This window comes from Sciurus vulgaris (genome assembly GCF_902686455.1).
Source record: "Sciurus vulgaris genome assembly, chromosome: 5".
Taxonomy (NCBI): Eukaryota; Metazoa; Chordata; class Mammalia; order Rodentia; family Sciuridae; genus Sciurus; species Sciurus vulgaris.
The window spans coordinates 18,764,468-18,786,228 of record NC_136465.1 but is presented as its reverse complement, the minus strand read 5'-3'; the positions used below and the strand labels follow the sequence as shown (position 1 = coordinate 18,786,228).

Genomic DNA, 21,761 nt, shown 5'->3' with positions numbered 1-21,761 from the left:
GTTCAATTCAAAACACAGTCTAGATTGAAATGTCTATTTATTTCCTAACCACAAAGATCTCTCCATTATTATACTTAGAGTAATACATAAGATGCAACAGTACAGGAAGGAGTATAAATGGTTAATTAGCTGTAATAGATCCCTATGAAGCAAACACAAAAAGAACAATCCCTATACCCAGGAGCAAAAACCCAACGTTCCTGTAGATGTCTGTTGATATCTCATTGGTGGAAAATAGCCAAAGTTTACCTCTGCCAAGAGGGTTGGAAAGGCAGCTTTTAGCTGAGCATAATGTTGACCCTAGTAGAATTAGCCTGTTAACAAAGGAAGAAGTGAAGAATGATTGCGCTCCTCCCCAGCCTCTCTGCCATGGCCTCTGCCATAATCTGCTTCTCATGAAGATGAGGCAAGTGCGGCCCAGAGAGAGTGAGCAATTTCAGTCATGTCTCAAGCTGGTGGCAGATCCAGGACTAGCAGCCTGATGTATGCCCTCTTGCTTTTAATTGAGTCATGCATCAAATTCTATGTGTGTGTTGCTGGGGTGGGGTCGAGGAAGTTCTAAAGACTTTGTTTTAGCAAGGGCATAATAATATAAAGAATCTTGAGTTACTAAGGGCTTTGAATATTAATTCATATCTGATAAAATCATAGTGATTTGTTTTTCCTTTGGAAATACAGTAAGGCAAAATAAATAAAGACATGATTCCTAACATGGAAATGAAGTGATGCTATGGGTAAAAAAGATTCAAATTTATTTTGAGAGGCTACTTTTTCAACTATGGGAAACATATCCTCATATAAGCTTCACTTCTACCAACTCGTAACCTTCCTTCTCTCCCAGCCTTACAGAGCAGTCCTCAACGTTTTGAGGAGTGTGACTAAGGGACAACTGTCGTCCCAGCATTTGTAATTCTCATGGCGGCAACAAATCAAGGTCATTTCCAAAGGGGATCTGGGAGGTTGTCTTCCATGGCTTGCATGTTAAAATTTTGTTTTTCTAAAAGAGTTATGAATAGAAAATGTTGACTCTCCCTTGCAAATGTTAATCAGCCATTCAAATACCTGTTAAATCCAAGAATGCAACACTATGTAAGGTCATGAAATAATCTAAGAAGACAATGTTACCTATCACTACTTAAAATCTTGTTACCACAAGAGGTGACAGGCAGAAACCTAAAAGGAAAGATTTTCTAAAACTTGTAATATTGAAATTATATCATTCATGTTACAAAATGCAACACAGACTAGTAAAACAAAAATGATTTAATTCATTTGGAAAATGGGAAATTATTTTTGTTTATATTTATTTGTTTGTTTATTTATTTTTATATTTGCAGTACCAGAGATACAAACCAAGGGCTACTCAACCACTTAGCTACCTCACCAGCCCTTTTCAAAAATTTTGAGACAGGGTCTCACTAAATTGTTGAGTCTAGCCTCAAACTTGTGATCCTCCTGCCTCCAGTCTTCAGAGTAGTTGGAAGTGTAAGCTTGTGCCAAAGCCTCCAGCTCATTTTTATTTTTTATATATTTAACGTACATTTAACTCTGTGTCTCACAATTTCATGGCTCTCCAAACATCATGACCTATTTGACTAGTATAATCTTAAATTGCAAAACTATGTTTTCCTTCCATTTGTGATCCCTGTCTGAGAAATAAAATCAAAGTCTAATTTTCTAGTTAAAAATTCAGTTTCCTGTAATTTGTTTCCAATTGCAGTGGGAAAAACTACAGATGACCACGAGTGAAAGGAGGAAAATATTCTGCTCGGTCACATTCCATGTCATTGCCATCACCTGTGTGGTTTGGTCTTTGTATGTGTTGATAGACCGGACGGCGGAGGAAATCAAGCAAGGCAATGACAATGGTAAGGGTGTGTCTTTTCTCTCCTCTCCTGGATCCTATTGGTTGTACCCATAGGTGGACAGGGAAGCTGTTGATGGGCTTGAGTTCAGGTGTGCTGATGCATGAATAAGCCAGCACTTGCAGTTGGGACTCCCCAAATTAACTGGGACTATAAGGCACAGGGTGTCCAGGTAAGGCAAGATGTATCAAGTTCATATACAACCTAGCAGGGAGAAACTCACAGACGACATTTGCCACTTAAGGTTTTCCAGGAGCAGAAAAAGGATCAGCTTCTTCCTGAGAGGAAAAGGTGAATGGTACTCAGAATGGAAGGATTTCCAACTGTATTCAATTTGCCCTACTCATTGCTTCCTTTAATGCATGAATCGGATGACAGTCCAGTGGAGAATGTGTTATGGTTTCTTAGTACTTCATAATTTGATAGCGTGGATTAGCAGAATGCTTTAAAAATTTAACTATGCCCAATGTGATTGTGAAGGTTGGTGTCAAGACTAGAAAAACAGTTGTTTCAAAATATATTTTTACATTTAAAATAGATAGATAATTTATAAGAGAAACAAACATGGGAAGCACAACAGCTATAAAATATCATTTATATTCACTTCTGAGGACAGCCTGTCCTCTTTCTCACTGAACTCCACGATCTGTATAGATAGCCTAAATCAGGGCTGGTGAAACAGGGAGAAACAGTCCCACACCCCCAAGAAACTGATGAATTTGAAAGGAGAAATTGTTCAGATGGTATATTTTGAGTTTTTAAGAGTCATGAAAAGTATTTATATGCTACCCCCCAAAAAAGAAGAAAATTAAAGAAAGAAAAGTGAGAGAACAAAGAAAGAGAGAATTTTAGAAGAGGGGGGTCTGCTGCTCCTGTTCCCTTGTACGATTCACCAGCGCAGCGGAGTCTGCCCATCTTCAGGCTGGCCTTCCTGGTGGCAGCAGCACACAGCCCACGGGTCTGCTCTGAGCTGAGCATTCTAGAAGCAGGAGGGGCTGTGAGGACCCTCCACATGCACTGTGGATGCGGCTTATGTAGGTAAAGGAGGGCGGAGGAGCAAGAGCCAGGGACAGAGCCGCAGATCCTACCGTCCTTTTACAAAAGAGTGCACACTGCCAAGTCAAGTGTAAAGGCCAAGGAAACAGCCCGGGTAGAGGCTCTGGTGTTGGTATGTTTGGTCGGTATTAACTCATTTGTATACTGTATCATTTATTTCAAACTACATTGTTTGCAACTACATTACACATTGTTCCAGAGATTACTGATTTCCAAATATCATATTATATTCACATGATTAAATAAATTCCCTCAAGGTAAACCCTTTTCTTCCTTCCTTCTCCCTTCCTTCCTTCCCTCTCTCCCTCTCTCTCTTTTTTCCTCTTAACCCTTTCCCTCTAGCCATAGGTACTGGCCCATGCCAAATTAGAAAATGTTCCATAAACACTGCAGCCATGTGGTCACGTGTGGATGGAAAAGCAGACGCATCCCCATTTAATTTCACGGGGTGACTATCGCAGGACTCGTGTGTTCTCCTAGCAACCCAGGGCAGACCTGATGTAGAGACTTAATATTTTTAGCTGACTAATTTGGAGCTCAGTGTTGGAGAGCCATGAATTTTCCCCAAGGTGATGTGGCCTGCCTCTCCCTGTGCCTTGGCCTGGTCATAGTAGACTGCAGGGCTCTTCTCCTCTTGCTACAGGTGAGGGACGGAGGCGATGGGCTAGAATTGACAAGCAGCAGTCTCGCTGCATCCCTGCTTAGACCCCCATAACCCATCCATAAGAAACTCCTCTTAGGTTTATTTTAGTCAGCTGTACTTTTAAGGCATGTGAGATGTGACCATTTATCCTACAACTTCAGCTCAGCTTCAGCCAGCAGACCTCTCCAGAACCCAGGAGACCTGTGGTCCTGCCATATTTCTGTCTCCCTGCTCCTCCTCTTGTCCCCCTGGCTATTCTTACATCCTCAGCTGCCATTTCTGTGCTGACAGCCTCGAGTTCATAAGTCACTCCAATCCATGCATCCACCTGCCTCTCTGTTTGAAGGTCTTCCAGGTGCCCCAACCTCAACGTGTCCAAACTCTGTGGACCCCATGCCTCACTCCAACACCCTGGAAAAGGCGACACTGCACCCAGCAGCTGAATCCATATCGTGGCTTTCGTTCCTCAGCTGTCCTCTTCCCCTTTACATCAATCACCAAATCCCGTTTATTCTGCCTCATGTGTCCCTAGATTAGCCCATTCATCTCCTTCTCTAGTGCCACCAATCATGGGTCACCCATCACTTTTTTTTTTTTTTTTTTAACTCAAACACTGCAAAAGCTTCTTACCTAGACTTTCTCCACAAGTTTTTCCACCTTCAACACCTGCTCAGTTATGTAATCACAGCAAATTTACAAAACCACAGATCAAATCAAGTCCTATCCCCATTTAGCTGATACTCTTAATATAACCCCCAACTCTTTGTGGGACAATGCTGCCCCCAGGACTTAAGTGTCACCAGTTAGGCTGAACATCTATTCTGCTCCTCAAAACTACTTGCAGACTCCTGCTAAGCTTCGCCCTCTGTGAAAAACATGTCCTCCCAGATTCTCTTGTCCACTGCCACTGCACACACAGTTAAGACTCAGGTATCTCCAATACCTCCCTCACCCCAACTCAGGCTTGGCAGATAAACAGCAGTCTCCGTGGGAAACCTGGTTCAACTCCATGAACCAGGATAATTAGCTTCTCAGAATGCATCCCCAGAACAGAAGCATCAGCACCCCCTGGATATTTTTAAAAATGAAGATTCTAACCTCCTAGTCTGGTAGACTGGTGTTATCAGAAACTCCAGGGTGGAGCTGAGCAATTTGTGCTTTAAAAGCCTACGGGCAATTCTGATGTCACTGCCTTGCCATGTGCTTCCAAGAGCATCCTGCACCTGCCTCCGCCCTGGCTCTCCACCTTACTTGCATATTGGAATTACCTGTGGAGATTCTAGTACACTACAAAGCCTGTGATTTATCCCCACAGATTCAGACTAATTATCCCTTACATGATTCCTGTAATGCAGTTATGTTGCGAATCTATCCTACCCTGTGATTTACCACATTAATGCACTTGCTCATTTAACTATCTCAGACCCCTCACCTGCTCAGACAGGCGGGGACATGTCTGTCCAGGTCACACATCCCCCATGCTCACCGTCTCTGGGAGGTGGCAAGTGGTCCAGTCAATGTCATAGAAGGCATGATGACGTGTAAATGCCTTGTACCTGAGGTTTTCCACCCTTTACTTTCCTTTCACAATTTTCTTTGACTATTTTCTTTTCAGTTTTGGGTGGTTGCTAGATCTCAGACCACAGTCTCCCAGTGGACTGTCCCTTAGGGCAGACAGATTATATTTTACATATACATAATTTATAAATTGCTTTCAGTTTCTTAAAGGCAAATGAAAATGACATCATTTTTATCTTGAGTGTTCAAAGCTTTTGAATTAGGTAGGCAGGTATTTATGGATAAGCGGTGCCCATGGCTGTCCCTACAGAGCCACATGCCAGTGGGACGGCTCCCAGGCCACATAGGAGAGCCTCTGTGACTTCTGAAGAGGACTCTTCAGATTTATGTTCAAATTGTTCGAAACCTTACTTCCTAATGTACACATTTAAGTGGAGTATGGGCATTTGTCTGAACCACTGCTATGTCCATCTTCCCTGGCATTGGGACTGTGCCAATCCTGAATTTACTCTTAAAGTTATTAGAAAAAAAAAAATCAATGCATAATTTAAAGGTCAACATATTTCAAATCTATCTTGAAAAACCTTCAGAAATAATTGGAGAGGAACAAATTGTCCTTTTCAACCCAAATTGAGGTTGAATATAAAACAGCAAAAATTTTTGAGCTGTAATGACAATACTGGGAGAAAAAAAAATTCTCCATATGTTTTAGAAGGGTTGTTCTTTTAGATTAAAATGCATGATGCCCCAGATGGCTCTCTTGCTTCACTCTTTTCTTTCCCCAATGATGACAAAAATTAAAAGTAAAATAAATGAAATATATGGAACTTGAAAATTTTAACACTCCAAATCACCCTTGTTACTAACTCTAGTTTAGGCAACAATTGTTCCTCCTGCCTTCTCTTTACAGGTTCTAGAAGAGTGTTCTAATATATAATTTATGTGTTAAAAGTGAAATACAAAAATACAGACCAAAAACCTAACAACAATTTGTACTATAGATTGAGTATCCTCTATCCAAGGATTTTGGATATTTTCAGATTTTGGAATATTTGCATATATATAAAAAAGTACCTTGTGGATAGGACCCAAGTGTAAACATGAAATACATTTGTGTTTCTTCCACCTTAGACACACAATTTTGCACAATATGTTTAGTGTACCTGCGTTTCAACTGCAGTTCATCTCCTGGGGTGGAACGTCCCACTGTGGCATCGTGTTAGTGCTCAGAAAGTTTTGGATTTTGTAGCATTTTGGATTTTGGATTTCTGGATTGAGGATGCTCAACCTATATTAAGGAGACTGTAGGTGTAGATCTTAAAGTTGTCTTGGAATTATTTAAAAATACATACCACAAGGTTTATACTCACATAATGAGTTGCTTTTGTTTTCACAGCTGACTCATTTGTGAGCCTCTAAACAACTCTGAGGCAGAGGCTACAGAGTTTTATTCAGAGCAGTTGGTATTAGTGGAGATTCGGTTGTGTTTTTTTTTTTTTTTTTTTTTTTTCCTAGCTGTGTCTCACTCCTATAGATAAGTGCAACCCAAAGAAAATAATCACTGTCTTGGACTAACTATCTGAAGACCAGACTTCTACTTCTGTCCTAGTCACAGACTAGCTATCTTGAACAAAATAATTAATCTCTCTGAAACAGTTTCCTCTTCAGTGAAACCAAGGAAGTTGGATTTCGTGTCTTCTAAAGATTCTTTTTATGACTCCTCTCTCAGAAATCATGAACTTTACCTTGCATCGGGTAAACTGAAATGTGTTTATATAAATAATGCACATTTTCATACATTTACTCAGTGAATATTATCATTGAAACAAATTAGGAAAGGATATGTGAAACGGATTTGTTGTTATTTAATAATTTCTCCAACTGGAGAGAAGCAACCAAGAGAAAATCAACTCACAGACATTTCCTTATACAAACACATTTTGTAACTCTGCATAACCTAAGCACTCAAATACATTCCAACATCCAGTAAGCTACTTTTTCGAAATATGCACTGTCCCTGTAGCTGTTAAATGAGGCAGGTTCTCTTCTGCTGTTTGGTGATTTTAAAAGGCTTTTAGACACACTCCAGGTGTCTTCTAGTCACATGCTCTGCTACATAAGATAGGCAGGAAACCGAAATCAAACTTAAATGCCGGGAGAGACCTTGAAGATCACTGGTAAGATGAAAAAATAAGTAATTTGTGCCATCTCCATCTATACTATAAACACCCACCTGGGATCTTAGTGTTTGCCCAATTTGACGTTAAATCTAAAGAGTAAGCTATTATAGGTGTCCTAGCCTTTGTGCCTCCAGGGGAGAGGACGGGGACATTATATTATCACCAAGGGAAATACATTTTCCAAGAAACAATATTGCTGCAAAATAAATGAATCTGAAAGGGGCCTGCGGATACACTTCAGCTCCCAAGTCACTGTCGTTTGGCTGAAAGCTTGGCATAAATATTGCCTAACAGATAACAATAAAACTATATGCTCCATATGTATCTAAAGACATTCTAGTTTATTTTTAGTGAGACTTCTGAAGTATTCTCCTGATGAGGGAACTGCAACTGGAAGGGATGCCCAGGGACACATGATGAGGACATCTAAAGCTGACTAGCTAGCAGCCTTGCTAGCAGCTCACTGGACATTTCCCTCTTAGATTCTATAGGTTTTCATTACCTGGAGTCAAGGGGAACACCCAGAGGTTGAACACTCCAGTGAAGTTGGAAAGATCTTAGTGGTAGGCAGCTCTGCTCTTAATCTGCAGCTCAGTCAGCCAAAGACCGGTAGCATTCAGATCACCCAGAAAACAGCAGTAAGAGCTCTTCACACTTATGTAGCAATTTTGAGGCATCAATCCCTATTAATTTAAGATCCACTAAGAACCACAAGAGTAGATACCATGTTTACTTCCACTTTTAAGTGATGTAGCAGTTGGCCTTTATTGAATTAAAAAAAATGAATACATAAATAAAAATCTGAAACTTAGTGACTTAAAACCCCGAGCATTTACTTCACTCCCAATTCTCCAAGTCAGTTAGGTATTCAGAGTTTGCAGAGAGCTGAGGCATCAGCCAGCAGCTACAGAGGCAATTGACCGGGATGACAGGCACTGCTGAGCCGTGTGTGTGTGTGTGTGTGTGTGTGTGTGTGTGTGTGTGTGTGTGTGTGTGTGTTTATCCTCTAGCATGCTGGCATGTGGCAGTTGCAGTGTTTAAAAAGGCAGCAGGAGAGCAAAACCACCATATGCAAACATTTTTAAAGTTTCTGATTTTATCATGTTTGCTACTGTCATGGCAAAGACCAGAGTCAAAATGGAACTGGATACCAAAGGTACAGGGAAGCCTGTGCCAATTGGGGGCTATTCCTGCAACAAGCGACCAAGGATGAAGAAACTAAGACCAAAGAAAATAACAGATAACGGGCCCAATACATTAAGGAAATAGTCACCTATTTAGGGTAGATAAAAACATAACCACTACAGTAGCTGATTTTCAGGAAAAAAAAAAACCCATACCTTTCAGGAGTAAATGTAGATTTTTCCATGAAAAAAAAAAAATCTTTTAAAAGTCATTAACCACATTATTAGGATCTGACTGCAAAGACACTGAATAAAAGTCTGAATCATTTTGGGATTTGGGTATTTCTTAGCCAAAAAGGAGGGGGTTTAGCCAGGATGGTGGAAGACACCTGTAATCTTATAGACTGGGGAGGCTGAGACAGGAGGATCACAACTTCAAGACCAGTTTCAGCAACTTAGAACTGTGTCAAAATAAAAATAAAAAAGGGCTGTGAACATAGCTTACTGGCAGAATACCCTGGGTTTAACCCCAGTACAAAAAAAAAAAAAAAAAAAGGAGGGCATTTCTGGCGTGAAGTTGAAAATATAGTGACTACAAAGGAGACGAGAGAGCCCACTGGTTGCAGTGGTCCTGTTTATAGATAGTGCTTCAGTCTCCGGTTCCTGAAGGAGAAATAAATAGCTCCAGTTCACGTTTCCTGATCCAATACCAATAGACAATAGAAGGTAAATGTGTTTGTTTGTTTTCTGTGAGAAAAATTAATTTCTAAATTTTACTTTCTCAATCATTTTTACCTTTGCTTTCAAACTCTTGGACATTCTAGTTTCTCCCACTGGCTTGTTAAAAAAATCTTGCCCAGAATCAGACTTCGAAGAGTCTAGAACAAGCTGTGATAGCCATCTGTTTTTCTTTGTCCACAGTGCTTTCACTTTGCTCTTTAAATATACATTTCCTTAAAAATTGTGGACTGATTTCTGTCACTTTGGCAGCACAAAGTAATGTAGCATTTTGATTCCTCTAATTTGTGAAGTTTTCAACATCATATTGAAGAGTAAATCTGCAGACCATCTTAAGCCTTTCCTGGAAAAGCTATTAGCATGTTGATTGCTTTGGGGTGGTGTGCTAAGATGTTGCAGCCCTCAAGTACCACATCACATATATCCAATTATTAAAAGGAAACCTGGAAGAATTTATTTTAATAATCATGTACTGAGACTAAGAATTTATTGCTGTTTCTTGGAGAATTAGCATGATGATATGGAATGCAAATGAACCAATTAAATTTATTATGAGACAAGAAAAAGATTCTTATTTCTTTGGAAAATAATGATAGACAAAATATTTTCTCCTCCAATTTCTGTCCCAATAGTGTTTCCCATCAATACCTGGGAAGAAAGAGATGCAGAGTTTATTCCCAACACTACAGAAACTCACAGAATTCCAACCACAAAAGCAGGAATAGAAATGAATCCTTGTGCTTCAGAGAAATTTTGTATGATTTCTTTCATAGAAAACAAAAATCTTGCCCACTTAGTCAAAGGCAAAAGAAACAACAGACTATCTCTTAAAGAATATGGTCATTTGGATACTAAGTGTGTACTCAAATTGTTTTTGTATGTGGGTAAGGAGATGCTCACCACTCTAAACTCAGTCCAAGGGTTTAGTGTAAGCTTTGACTTCCCAAGAACAGATTAATGAAGGATGTGTTGAGCAGAGGAAACTGATTCAGAGTTACCATGTGAAAGAAAGCAGAGGAATCACACTAAGTTTCCCAGTAGAGGCAGAAAAAAATGACAGCTGATAACTCCTGGCTAAACTACTGGTAAATTATGGATTTGGGTCACTAGTTCTAGGAGAGGTGGGGCATGAGGAGAGTTTTTCTGAGATGAGAGACTACCAACAAAAGCAGAGGTTAACTGACAAGAGAAGCTGTAAAATCTTCATTCATCCTTAAAATATCTACTGAGCAAGGCACAATGGAAAACAAAGACCAACCAGCCAAATTCTGTATTTGTCAAGATTATAGGATGGCAAGGTTAAAACAGTTACAATAGAAAGTGAATTCATGCCACAAGTAGAGAAATAACTTGGAACTGGGACACTGGGAAAGCTCATTTCCAGCTTGGAATTACTTCTGAGTTGGGTTTTGTGGGGCAGGAGACATACAGAAGTCGGGAAGCAAAACCCAGAGAAAAGAAATATCATGGAGAAAAGCTCAGAAGTGGAAGATCTCCAGGCATTTATGAGGAACAGCTGGTAGTCTGATTTAGCAAACAGAAGGGAAAGTTGGACATAATCCATGAGGATTTCCCTAAAAATGGGAGATAAAGCACACTTCATCTCCTGTCTGTAGCTAAAAGCTTTCTAAACACAGAAACTACTGCTTAAAATAATAGCTCATAGCAAAAATCCTTCTAAATTTGGAGAACTCCAAAATATCTTACTTGTATACTGAATCCTCCCTGCAAATTGCCTAATAAGAGTCTTCAGTGATGATTGTCTTTTTTACGACAGGGATTTTCACCCTGAGCTCTACTGACATTTTGGACTGAATAATGCTTTTGTTGGGGGCACAGGGTGGAAAGGGTGCTATACTATGCATTGTGGGGCGTTCAGTTCATGGCCTCTATTTACTAAGAATCAGGAGCATCCCACCCCAACTCCAGGCATGACAATCAACAATGTCCTTTGACATTCCCACATGTCCTTAGGGGACAAAATTATCTGTGATTGAAAACTTGTAGTTGACACTGAGTTGGCATACCCAATAATGCTTCCTCTTATGCAGATGGCAAGAACTAAGAAAGAAGCTAAAAAGAAGCTAAAAATGCCCTTCTGCATTCCAAATGCAAGGACTCTACATGGAGAGGAATTCATCTCTTTTTATTTTTAACTACATTTTGATACCTCTATACTCCTCAGAATTCAGTAAGAACAGCCCTAAGATCCAGCCATCTCTAAATGTGCGCTGCCATTTATCTATGAACATTAAAATCATTCCATATACTTATTTGTCCAAATTCCTCCTAAAATCACAAGCAAAGGCTTTGACCTAAAGAATTTTAAATAAAAATAGCAAGTTAACTGCTATTTCTATGTAATATGCAAACCAAATTTCGATATCATAGGTTATTAGATCAAGATCTTTGGATCATGGTCTCAGCATTAGCATTGAATAGCAAAAGACAGAAGGTAGAATGGAAATAGATGGCCTCGAAAGGTCTTGAGCTTTGAATTTTTAGTTCATTTCTTTTGCTGGAATGCCAAAAAAAGAAAAAAAAAAATTAAGAATTGAGCAATGTCTATTTCTCAACCTGGTACTCTTAAAAAAAAAAAATTCTGTGTTTTCATAAAGAAGTTGAACTTTTGAAATGTACGACAATAAGCAATTGCTACAAAAATAAATAAATATATGTAGGAATATGTTTCAAGTACAGCTTATAGGTCCATTCCCACCCACATCCCGAGTGGGCAGGGAGTTGGTACCCGTGGGAGGGATGGGCTGGCTGTGAAATAAAAACTATGAAAGTAATTTGTCAAGAAATGAAGACAAAAAGGAAAGAATTACGTATTTTCAGAGCAGGGCCATGACAGATTAAGCCAAGGAAAGGGGTATGACTTCTAACAATGAAAAAAAAATAGCCTGCACTTGCTTTATTTATAGCAGTACAGACCAAAGGGAATCAATAGGGATTTCCTTTGTGGGGAACAGAATGAGAGTGGAGATAAACAGGTTGCTTGTGCCTGGCAGGTTACGCCCATCTCCAGGGGCTACGTTTGAACTTGGAGCTGTGAGCTAGGTCAGGGTGCCAGCATGGTATGGGTTTCCTCAAACCAGGGAATTTTACCCAGGTGTTCCTGAAGAGTGGCTTCCTGCCTTAATGGGTGGAGCAAATGTGCATAGCTCACAAACAGGTCCCAATAGTCCATTATGAAAAATGCAGTGAAATCTTTAGATGAGAAACTGATGCTACCAAATAGGGCACAATTCAGAAAGTCTGTAATAAGCAAATTGGGAAATTTATGAATAAATGCAAACTATCTGCACACTCCAGTTTTTTAAATTTCCTACATGTTTTTCCATCCCTAAATGAAAACTTTTCTGCAGGGTATTAGAACATATGATACACTACCATTATCATCACTAGATAAGACCAAGTGCTGTCACTCAACACATGTTGGTTGCAAATACATCAGTATAAAGAAATCAAATCCAGGTAGCAGACCTCCAGTGTGAAAATCATTATCCTGAGAATCAAAGACTAGTTGTGGGACAATGGAAGCAGTAAGTGACCAACAAAATACTGCCAAAATATCTAGATCGTCCATTTTTGTACTCTCAAGTTTCTAAAATCGAAAGTTCTATTGTTGGATGGGTTTTTTTTTTTTTTTTTTTTTTTTTTTTTTGCCTATTTGTTTTCTAAAAATAGCATCTTCTGTTAAATAAATATATTGATAATTGATCTCTGATCCTTTCAAAAGTTCAATGCCATTATACCAGTTTTCCAAGGTGTGACTCAAGTAGGGAAAGACACGAAAGCTCCCGTATCTGTCCTAATTTTATATTCAGAATAATTTCATTTTACTTTGAAGTAGCATTTAAATCAGTTAACATTCATAGAATTTCTATGCACACAACTTGAAATATTTGAAGAAGTGTTTGCTGCTCCTGAGCCTCAATGGCAGAAATTTGCTTTGTGTGCCAACTTGAGAGGCTGACCTAGACTATGGTGTTAGGGACCATGAAGTTATGACAGCAGTTATAGGAAGATAACAGTGTTGCCACTAATTACCGTATGAATTTATGTTTGCCAGCCTCAAAAAAGAGACTGCACCCTTCTCTCCCTGGGGTGGGTTCTGTACAGTAAAGAGGGCAGATGGAACAGCATAGATCTGTGTTACAAAATGGCAAGTTTGGGAAATCGCTACACAGATGGGACTTTAGGTAAAGTTTACTAAAAAAGGCTTTGGATGACAGAAATCAGACTTCTGAACACAAGTATAAAACGGAGATATTTGATCATGAACATTTGTTGCAGGGATACAGCAAATTTTTGACACAATAAGTTCTCTTGGGCATAGTTTTGGGGTGTTTTGTTTCCATAAATATAAATACATTAATTACAATTTCCAGATACTTCAATGGTGAAAAACTCATCTCACTTTGAGATTTTACTGTCTGACCTAGAGAGACTTGAATTCATGGAACCTCAGTGATACACATTCTTTTTATATCAGACTATATTTTAGAATAATGTTAGATTTGTATAAAGATGTTTGGTAGAATACACTAATAAAACTATCTGGGCCTAGTTCTTTCTGCTTTGAAAGGTTACCGATTGTTGATTTTGATTTCTTTGATATAGACTTCTTATTACCCATATTCTACTTGTGTGAGCTTTGACAAATGATATTTTCAAGTATTATTTCCACTGGGATCAAGAATATGTTCAGGATGCTGACACCATGAATTGGTTAAATCATAAGGAAGTCCTTGCCAATCAGAAGTTAGAGAAAAAAATTTATCTTTGCTGCCCATGAAGGTTCTAATAAATTCTTTTGCATATATTTAATCTATTTTAAAAATTAAGTTTCAGATTTGACTACTGAAAGAAGCATAGAAACTCATTTTAGGTCAACAGTGCCAAACAGAGCAACAAATTAATGAAACATCAACAGTAGTGAGAGATTTTTCACGTCAGTAACAACTCTTTTTAAATTCAGAGAGCATTTCTTCCAAAATTTCAAAGGAAGAGTTAGAGGCACACGTTTTAAAAAGAAAAGAAAAACTGTTTACTTGCAAAGGTTGAAGGAGTCAAAACTTCAAAAAGGCTATTTTGCCAAATTACAAATACAACAGGTATTTAAAAGAAAATATGGAAAAGCAGAAAAAGTGAAAATTTTAAAATATGAAAAAGTTACCACAGTTATTAAGTTCACATTAGTTTTTTCACAGTGGAAAAACAAAATCTTACCACATGATTATCATGTATAGAAAAGTCTGACAATACTGGCAGAATTAGCTTTGCAAAAGGCAACAACATTGTCTTTGCTGTGGGGTCTGGGCATACGAGAAATGTTCCATGTTTTATTATTTTGGGGACCAGAAATTGACAGGGCACCCTATTACTTCTAGTTAATATTAGGTTATAAAGTGCTTCATTATGATAGAATAAAGCTACTGTCCACTCTGCCTTCAGAAGCATACAGCAAGTATCACTATCACAAAATATAAATAGATTTAGAATTCCATTCTCTTTTGTAAAAATGTAGAAGCACAGACTCACCGTGGTTTCTACCCATTTTTACAGTCCTCCTCTACAGATCCACATTTGACTACTTTTAACATACAGCAAATATGTCCCCTATGTCCTGGTGTTGGTAAGGTCAAGGGGTGGACTTTGGACCATCACATATTTAACACTTACTATGAGTGGTCAACATACTCAATGTTGTAGTTACACTCCTATGGAATAATTTTTAAAAAACTGTTTGTGAAAGCATTACTGAGGGAAATTAGAAGAAAATACAGATATGTAGGATTTTTTCCCCTCTTTTTGGTACTAGGAACAAACCCAGTGGCACTTGACCACTCAGTTACATCCTCAGGCCTTTGTTTTTAGTTTTTGACACAGGGTGTCACTAAATTGCTGAGGCTGGTTTCTAACTTGTGATCCTGCTGCTTCAATCTCCTAAGCTTCTGGGATTACACATGTGCACCACCATATCCAAGAGATGGTATTCTTAGTGACGAAATATAAAAAAATTTATGAAACAAGTGACTAAAACCTTAAGTCTTTTGCATATCTGTCCTCAGAAATTCTGTCTCTCTAGTGAGAAGGATATGGCAGGCTTCTGTCTCATAGGGAAAGCAGGTAGAGAGATTAGTCTGCAGATGTCTACACATATGCCCATTATTTCACATTCTTAAAAATTTTTAAACTCTGATCCTTGCAGTGTGCTCATGATCCTTCCTTGAAGATTTAGCTATAAGGAATTAATGTCAAAGTTCCCATATCTAACACACAGTATCTGATAAATAAAGCAGATACTTGATGCAAGAGGTGACTGCTATAACAGGGGAGAAAATTTCCTCATATGCAGTTTTAGCCATATATTTAGAATATTTGAAAGCAGGTAAGCCAATTTGGGTTATAAATCTTAGTAGTTAACATTATCTCTCTTACCATAAGTAGGTATGGTCTTCTGATGGGGCCATAGGAAAAAATACTCAAATGCATTAATGACAACTTGGTGATAACTTTCTCTTTTTATTTTAAAGGTGTCCTCGAATGGCCGTTTTGGACAAAACTGGTTGTGGTGGCCATTGGCTTCACAGGAGGTCTTGTCTTCATGTATGTACAGTGTAAAGTCTATGTCCAATTGTGGCGCAGGCTGAAGGCCTACAACCGTGTGATCTTTGTGCAAAATTGTCCAGACACTGCCAATAAGCTGGAAAAGAACTTTTCGTGTAATGTAAACACAGACACCAAGGAGGCTGTGGTCGTGCCTGTATCACAAACGGGTACAAATTCACTGCCATCTGCAGAGAGCGGTCCTCCGGAAGTCATACCAGTTTGATGGAACCAGATGACAGTTTCTTCTCGGAAGACCGTCTTTCTAGCCTCAGCCACTACAATTGACTGAAGTGATCCTGCATTACTCCCTTTATCGTCTCCTTTCTCCTACTGACTGTTTCCTTACTTTGCTCAAAAAGGACAGGAGGAAAAAACATCAGATGAGCAGGATCCCTGGAAGTGACCCTGAAGTTTGATACGGAAATGTGAAGATGGCTAGAGAATGACTTCTAAGACAATACAGAACTGCTGGTTCAAGAGTGCTTTTAGTCAATGACAAATTAAATGGACACATGATACTCTTTGCAGTAGCAGGGGAAAAGTTCAAGAATATAGACTTGACTTGTAACATGTATTTCTTCTAAGGGTCTTGTAATGTTAGCTATCTCCTGGATAAACACATTTGGTTTTAAGCCTGAAATTGTCTGCATTATTCCTGCCACACTGGAAGCAAACTTGGAGGATGCACATTTTGATATTCTTTGATAGCTGACAGCTTTTTATGGCAGTAGTGGAGTTTGGTTATTTTGACAGATGCATGTTTTAAAAATGGATGCAATACACACTTGAAGATAGTAATACTTGGAATTATGTTTAAGTCATAAACGAAAGATTTTCAAAAGATTATTGGGTTAAATTAGCTCTTTTAAATGCCCACAGAAGTTGAAATCAACCATCAGGTCCTATATTTTATCTGGCCCCTCTAATACAGTGTGTCCAATAGAAATATGACGTGAACTACAAATGTAATCCACAAATGCAAATTTTAAAAATCCTAGTAGCCCCTTTAGAAAAATTAAAACAGGTGAAATTAATTTTTATAATTTAACACCATGTTATTTTAACATGCCATCAAGGTAAAACATTATCAAAACAGCTTACATTTCTTTAAAATCAAGTCTTCAAAATCCAGTATGTATTTTACAATGCACCTCAGTCTGAATTAACTAAGTTGGATAGCATGGACCTAATTAGACTAAGGTTCTACTTCACTTAATATTTGAATATTTCAAAATAGATGCTTAATTTATTACTTTATTTTCAAGTTTCATTAAAGGGTTATGATTTCACAAAGCACTAAATTAATCAAATTAAGTGTCCTACTTTGAAGAATGAGATGAAATTACCATTTCTCTAAGGGTAAGAAAACAAAATTTAAAAAAGAAAATAAAAAACAATCTGCCTTTAGTGAAATTGTGAAATTCTGTTTGCTACAATGAAGCAACTATAGGGAAATAAAAATTAAGTATTTCTATTATTAAATGAAAAGTGTTTTTCTTAATACACGTGAGGTGTCAACTTGACTGATAAATAGTTACGGACAAGAATCTAGACCCTATTTTTATAAGCTGACAGTATATTCCTTGACAGTTCAGAAGCAAAAATATTCAACAGATTCTATGATAAGTAATAAATTGAGTTGTTTAGGTTTGACAGTTGATTATTGCATATTTTAAATATTCAAATAAAACTGAAATGTGAATGATATTACAGAGAGCTAGATTAATAATTATAAACATAGTTGCCTGTCAAAGAAAGATGGCCTACATAAAAAAGCAATTTTTATTAGCTGTCATATTTGTTATTGTCAAAGGCAGAGATGGCCATAAGAACCAAAGCATGGGTATCACATTGCACAAATCTGGGTATTATCACATCGATGCACTTTGTAATTATCAGTGTGCTTGTTCTTCACAGATTATCAAAGGAAAACAAAATAAGCTTTTAAAAAGGAGAAAGACAGTATGGATATTAGTAGTGGCTGATACTGAGAGCAAATAGCCCCATTCCTAGAAATAAAGAAAAGGTAAACAATGTTGATTTTTTGTGTGTGTGTATGTGTGTGTGTGTGTGGCATGTGTGTATTCATGTATATATGCGAGAAAAATGTTAAGGTATTCAGTCAGGAAACAAGAGGTTTAAAATTCATCTTTCTTAAAACTTGTAGGGGATGGAGTAAGGCCCAGGGAAAACAAAGTGGAGGTAACTAAACTGGACCAATACTAGAGCACAAATAAGGACTTGGGTGGCATTAAAAAAGAATCTTAAAGAAACTAAACTTTGTATTAACTTCCCCTTTAAAGATTGAAGATAAATATACTTAAAAATAACAAAGCTTGGGTGATTTAATCATGGCACCACACCCAAGGAATTAACTGATTGCATTTTCCTGCTAATTTGCCTAATCCATTTCTCTGTGGTTTCATAAGGGCAATATGGTGCCTGCAAATATTTCACAGGAGAAAAGCTCATCACCAGCAAACAAAGAAATATTGATTCCTCTTTTGTTTGCTCTAAAAGGAAAAGTATTATTTACCTTAATTACCAGGGAAAATACTATTTTAAATTCAAGGGAGATAAGTGCATAGCTTATTTCACAATGGGAGATGATTGGCTAAAATAAAACCTTACTTATCAAGGGCTACATTTAACACTAAGAAACATTTCTAAACTAAAAAGCTAAGCTTTGCTATATTAGTGATAAAAGATAACATGGTTTTAAAACTATGCCTAACTTCTCAAAATTAACTTTCATAGGTTTTGATTTTATTGAAATGAGAAAATAATAAAACTCCCTTACAGGATAAAAGTCAACATTTAATTCTGCTATTCTTCTGACCTTTCAAAACCCTAAACTGAATTTCATTTTAAAAAATCTATTGCACAAAAGTTTCATTAAAATAAGCTTTCCTGCAATGGATGTTCATGGTTCACATGATTTGAAATAACTACATGCACTTAAAACCTAATGTTGATTCATTTACATTTCTTATGGCAATGGTACTTTTGTCCTTTCATCACAGCAAAGTTTTGGCTTTGTGGCAGTGCTTTTAGGTAGACTCAAAAAGGAAAACTGCACTATGGAATGACAATTTTTTGAGGCATGTTTACCTGCTCATGTAAGCAACAAAATGGAATTGAAACAAAGGATGGAAATTAAAGAATGAACCTACAACTGTTTAAAACTCTAGCTTTTTATAATCATGACCTGAATCTGTGGTATTGCCAAAACCGTGAACTCCAGACATTGACACTGTTAATTTTCTAGCACCTTCACTGTATAGGATTAAAGATTAAAGCAGTAAAGAAATGAAATTCCAATTTTTAAAAAGTGAAGTTCAAAATGCAATTAAAATTTTTTTAAAGAATTAAAATGTAAGCGATCCCAAGGATGTGGGACAGCAATGTAGAAATCGAAGGAGTCTTTCTCAAAATGCCCCAGCATTAAATCTCTCTCAGAGCTGCTGTTACATGTGATTATGGTCCTAGAGAGATGGCCTTGGTTGTACTTTTTGTTTTACAAAGGTTCTTTAGTACCCTTAAAACATCTATTCTTTGGCTGGAAAAATTAGCTCATTAGCTCAATGACATCATTAAGAGAAATTATAAGGGTCATGGTCATGAGGCGGGAAGGTTTTCCCATCTGCCAGATTTAATACCTTTCCTTGCCTTGCCAATGAATTTTCTCGAACAAAGTAGAGGTCTTAAAACTTACTATCATTATTATCGTAGTTATTGTATAATAACTGTAAGGATTACACTTAATTAAGAAAGATGAAAACCTTTTTTCTTTCCTCAAATCAGCCCAATGGTGCTATTTTACATATCAATAGTTGAAAGGAAGTACTGTTATTTTGGGCTGCAGTGTTTCCTCCACATCTAAAGAAAGCCCACCCTGAAATTGGATATTGCATTGAAACAAAGAAGAAAAATTATTTTAACTGTGTGCAATTTTTGAGATTGGGCATTTGTACCTTTTTTAGTTTTACCTAATTCTCTTTCATTAACAATATACTGTTTGTGAATAATGTGTACTAAGACAAACTAAGGAAAAGAAAATAATGATCTGTGAAAGACTTTGTATATTAAACAAGTGATCCAAATCTTGGTTGTAGCTTCTATGCTTTTTCCTAACATACTGGGATCTCTACAGATGTCTATTTCCAACATTCAAAACTCTTTAAGTCTCAAGATTTTACAATGGTCTTGGTTTTTAGGCAGGGTCTAGATATAATCACTTCCAGACAAATTATACTGACAAACCTTAGAAGTTGTAGGAAAAGAATAAAAAGTGAATTAACCAATAAAAATGTAGTCTTTCAAAATGTTTTTTAAAAAGTCTAAGAAATTTCACAATGTAATATAGAGGGCTTTCTCATGAATAAGATTTAGATAAAGTAAGATGATAACAGCATTTTTCTATTCAGAGATATCTGAGTGGACTCAGATCATTTTATGGATAAAAACAGTAAGCCAAAGACACTGGGATCTACTCCTCATGTTGGGAGAGTTGGTAACAGCAAAGAAAATGTCCCTTTCTAAAGCCTCAACTTTGAAGCCTGAATTCAGGGTAAGCAACCAGCCTGGCCTAATGTGCCTACAGGTCTTTTTATTTGACTAGAACTCATACTTCTGCCCAAACTGGATATTTGAATTTATGGGCTTCCCCCACCACCCAGAATTATAGCAGACACACCCAAATCACTGATCACTGTTATTGTGCTTCAACTAACGATCCTAACCTGTGTGATGGCACAGGGATTTCCAAGGCATAGCAAGGGTGTGAGGGTAGAGACACTGGAGCCAGGCAGATAACCTTTAGGTTCAGACCCGAAGGATGAGAAAACAGTGTTACTGTCAGCCTTAAAAAGACTTAGGAGAATGGCAATGCAGGCAAAGGGGATAAATACTCAAGTCCTAAGTGGGAAGTGTTAAGCAAGGCTGACAGATGCAGCCAGTAAGGAAACAGGCCTTCATTAGAAAGTTTAATTACAAAACTGTAAAAGATGGACAAAGGTACCATCTCTCCATACTTGTCTCACAGGAAGACACAAACAGAAAAGCAGATGACATCATAAGGAAGCCTAAGGGGTAGGACATCCCGTTTCTGAGCTGCTGGTTCCACAGTAAGGTTACCTAGTTTTACAGCCCGCAGCTGTACCCCAAAGGGGCTTGAGATGGAAAGTCTTGAACTTCAATAGAACTCACAAGGTGATGGCAAACTCTATCCTCGAGTTCCAGGAAGATTATAGGGCATTCTTCCAAGGCGCAAGTCATCTGTGACAAAGCCTTGCCTAAATGGACTAAGTGGATACCTGTGAAGTCATTAGGGTTCAGGGATGATAGCAGGAAGGCCGGTTAGAAAGTAAGTCAAGACAGTCAGACATGAGCCAATTTGATTTTCATTTTGGAAATGGAATCAATAATACTTGCTAATTAAATCAGATCACAGGAGGACATAACAGAGAAAGGTAGAATCAAGGAAGACTTAAAAGGAAGATTTCTGGCTTTAGAATTAAAGGAGAAAAAAATAACTTAAGTGACAGTAGAGCGAAAAGGACCTACCCAATTTCCTAGCCCTGAAGCATAGGTGACATAAGAACAGGAAAAGCTTCTATTAGAAGTGAAAAGGGTTCTAAAGGGACATGTACATCAGTCAAGCAAGGAAGTGACTAGAATGTTAGGAAAAGAGCAAAGATGTAAGTTAGCAGGTCTGAACTTCTAAGTTCGTTCATAAAACTAAATCCACGGAAGACCAGGGGTCAGCAAACAATGACACGCAAATCAATTCGGCCTATAAAATTGTTCATGAACTAAGAATGGTTTTTACATTTTTAATGGGTAGCAGAACATGCACACAAAGTGAGTTACCTTACTATGTTCCATGGCCATGAACTGTGGAAGCATCTACAAAGATACGCTACTGACTAAGAAGTGGTATCCATGAAGGAAACAAAAGTTATCACTTTTACAAAACAAGGATTAAAAATATCACTCTAAAGAGGAGTTGATTCAG

General features: G+C 37.7%; 1 protein-coding gene across 5 annotated transcripts in view; it reads left to right on the top strand.

Moving 5' to 3' along the window:
* MARCHF1 (membrane associated ring-CH-type finger 1) overlaps positions 1-21,129 on the top strand; it is a 504,553-nt gene extending 483,424 nt beyond the window's left edge. For 4 of the 5 annotated variants that reach the window (XM_079143378.1, XM_079143379.1, XM_079143377.1 and 1 more), the window contains 2 exons: positions 1,721-1,868; positions 15,670-21,128. In XM_079143378.1, coding sequence (XP_078999504.1) covers positions 1,721-1,868; positions 15,670-15,968 — 447 coding nt within the window. In that variant the 3' untranslated portion in view covers positions 15,969-21,128. Of the gene's footprint in view, positions 1-1,720; positions 1,869-15,669 lie in introns of all 5 variants that reach the window. The other variant, XM_079143381.1, reaches the window with a different exon arrangement.
* The last annotated feature ends 632 nt before the right edge of the window (positions 21,130-21,761 follow it).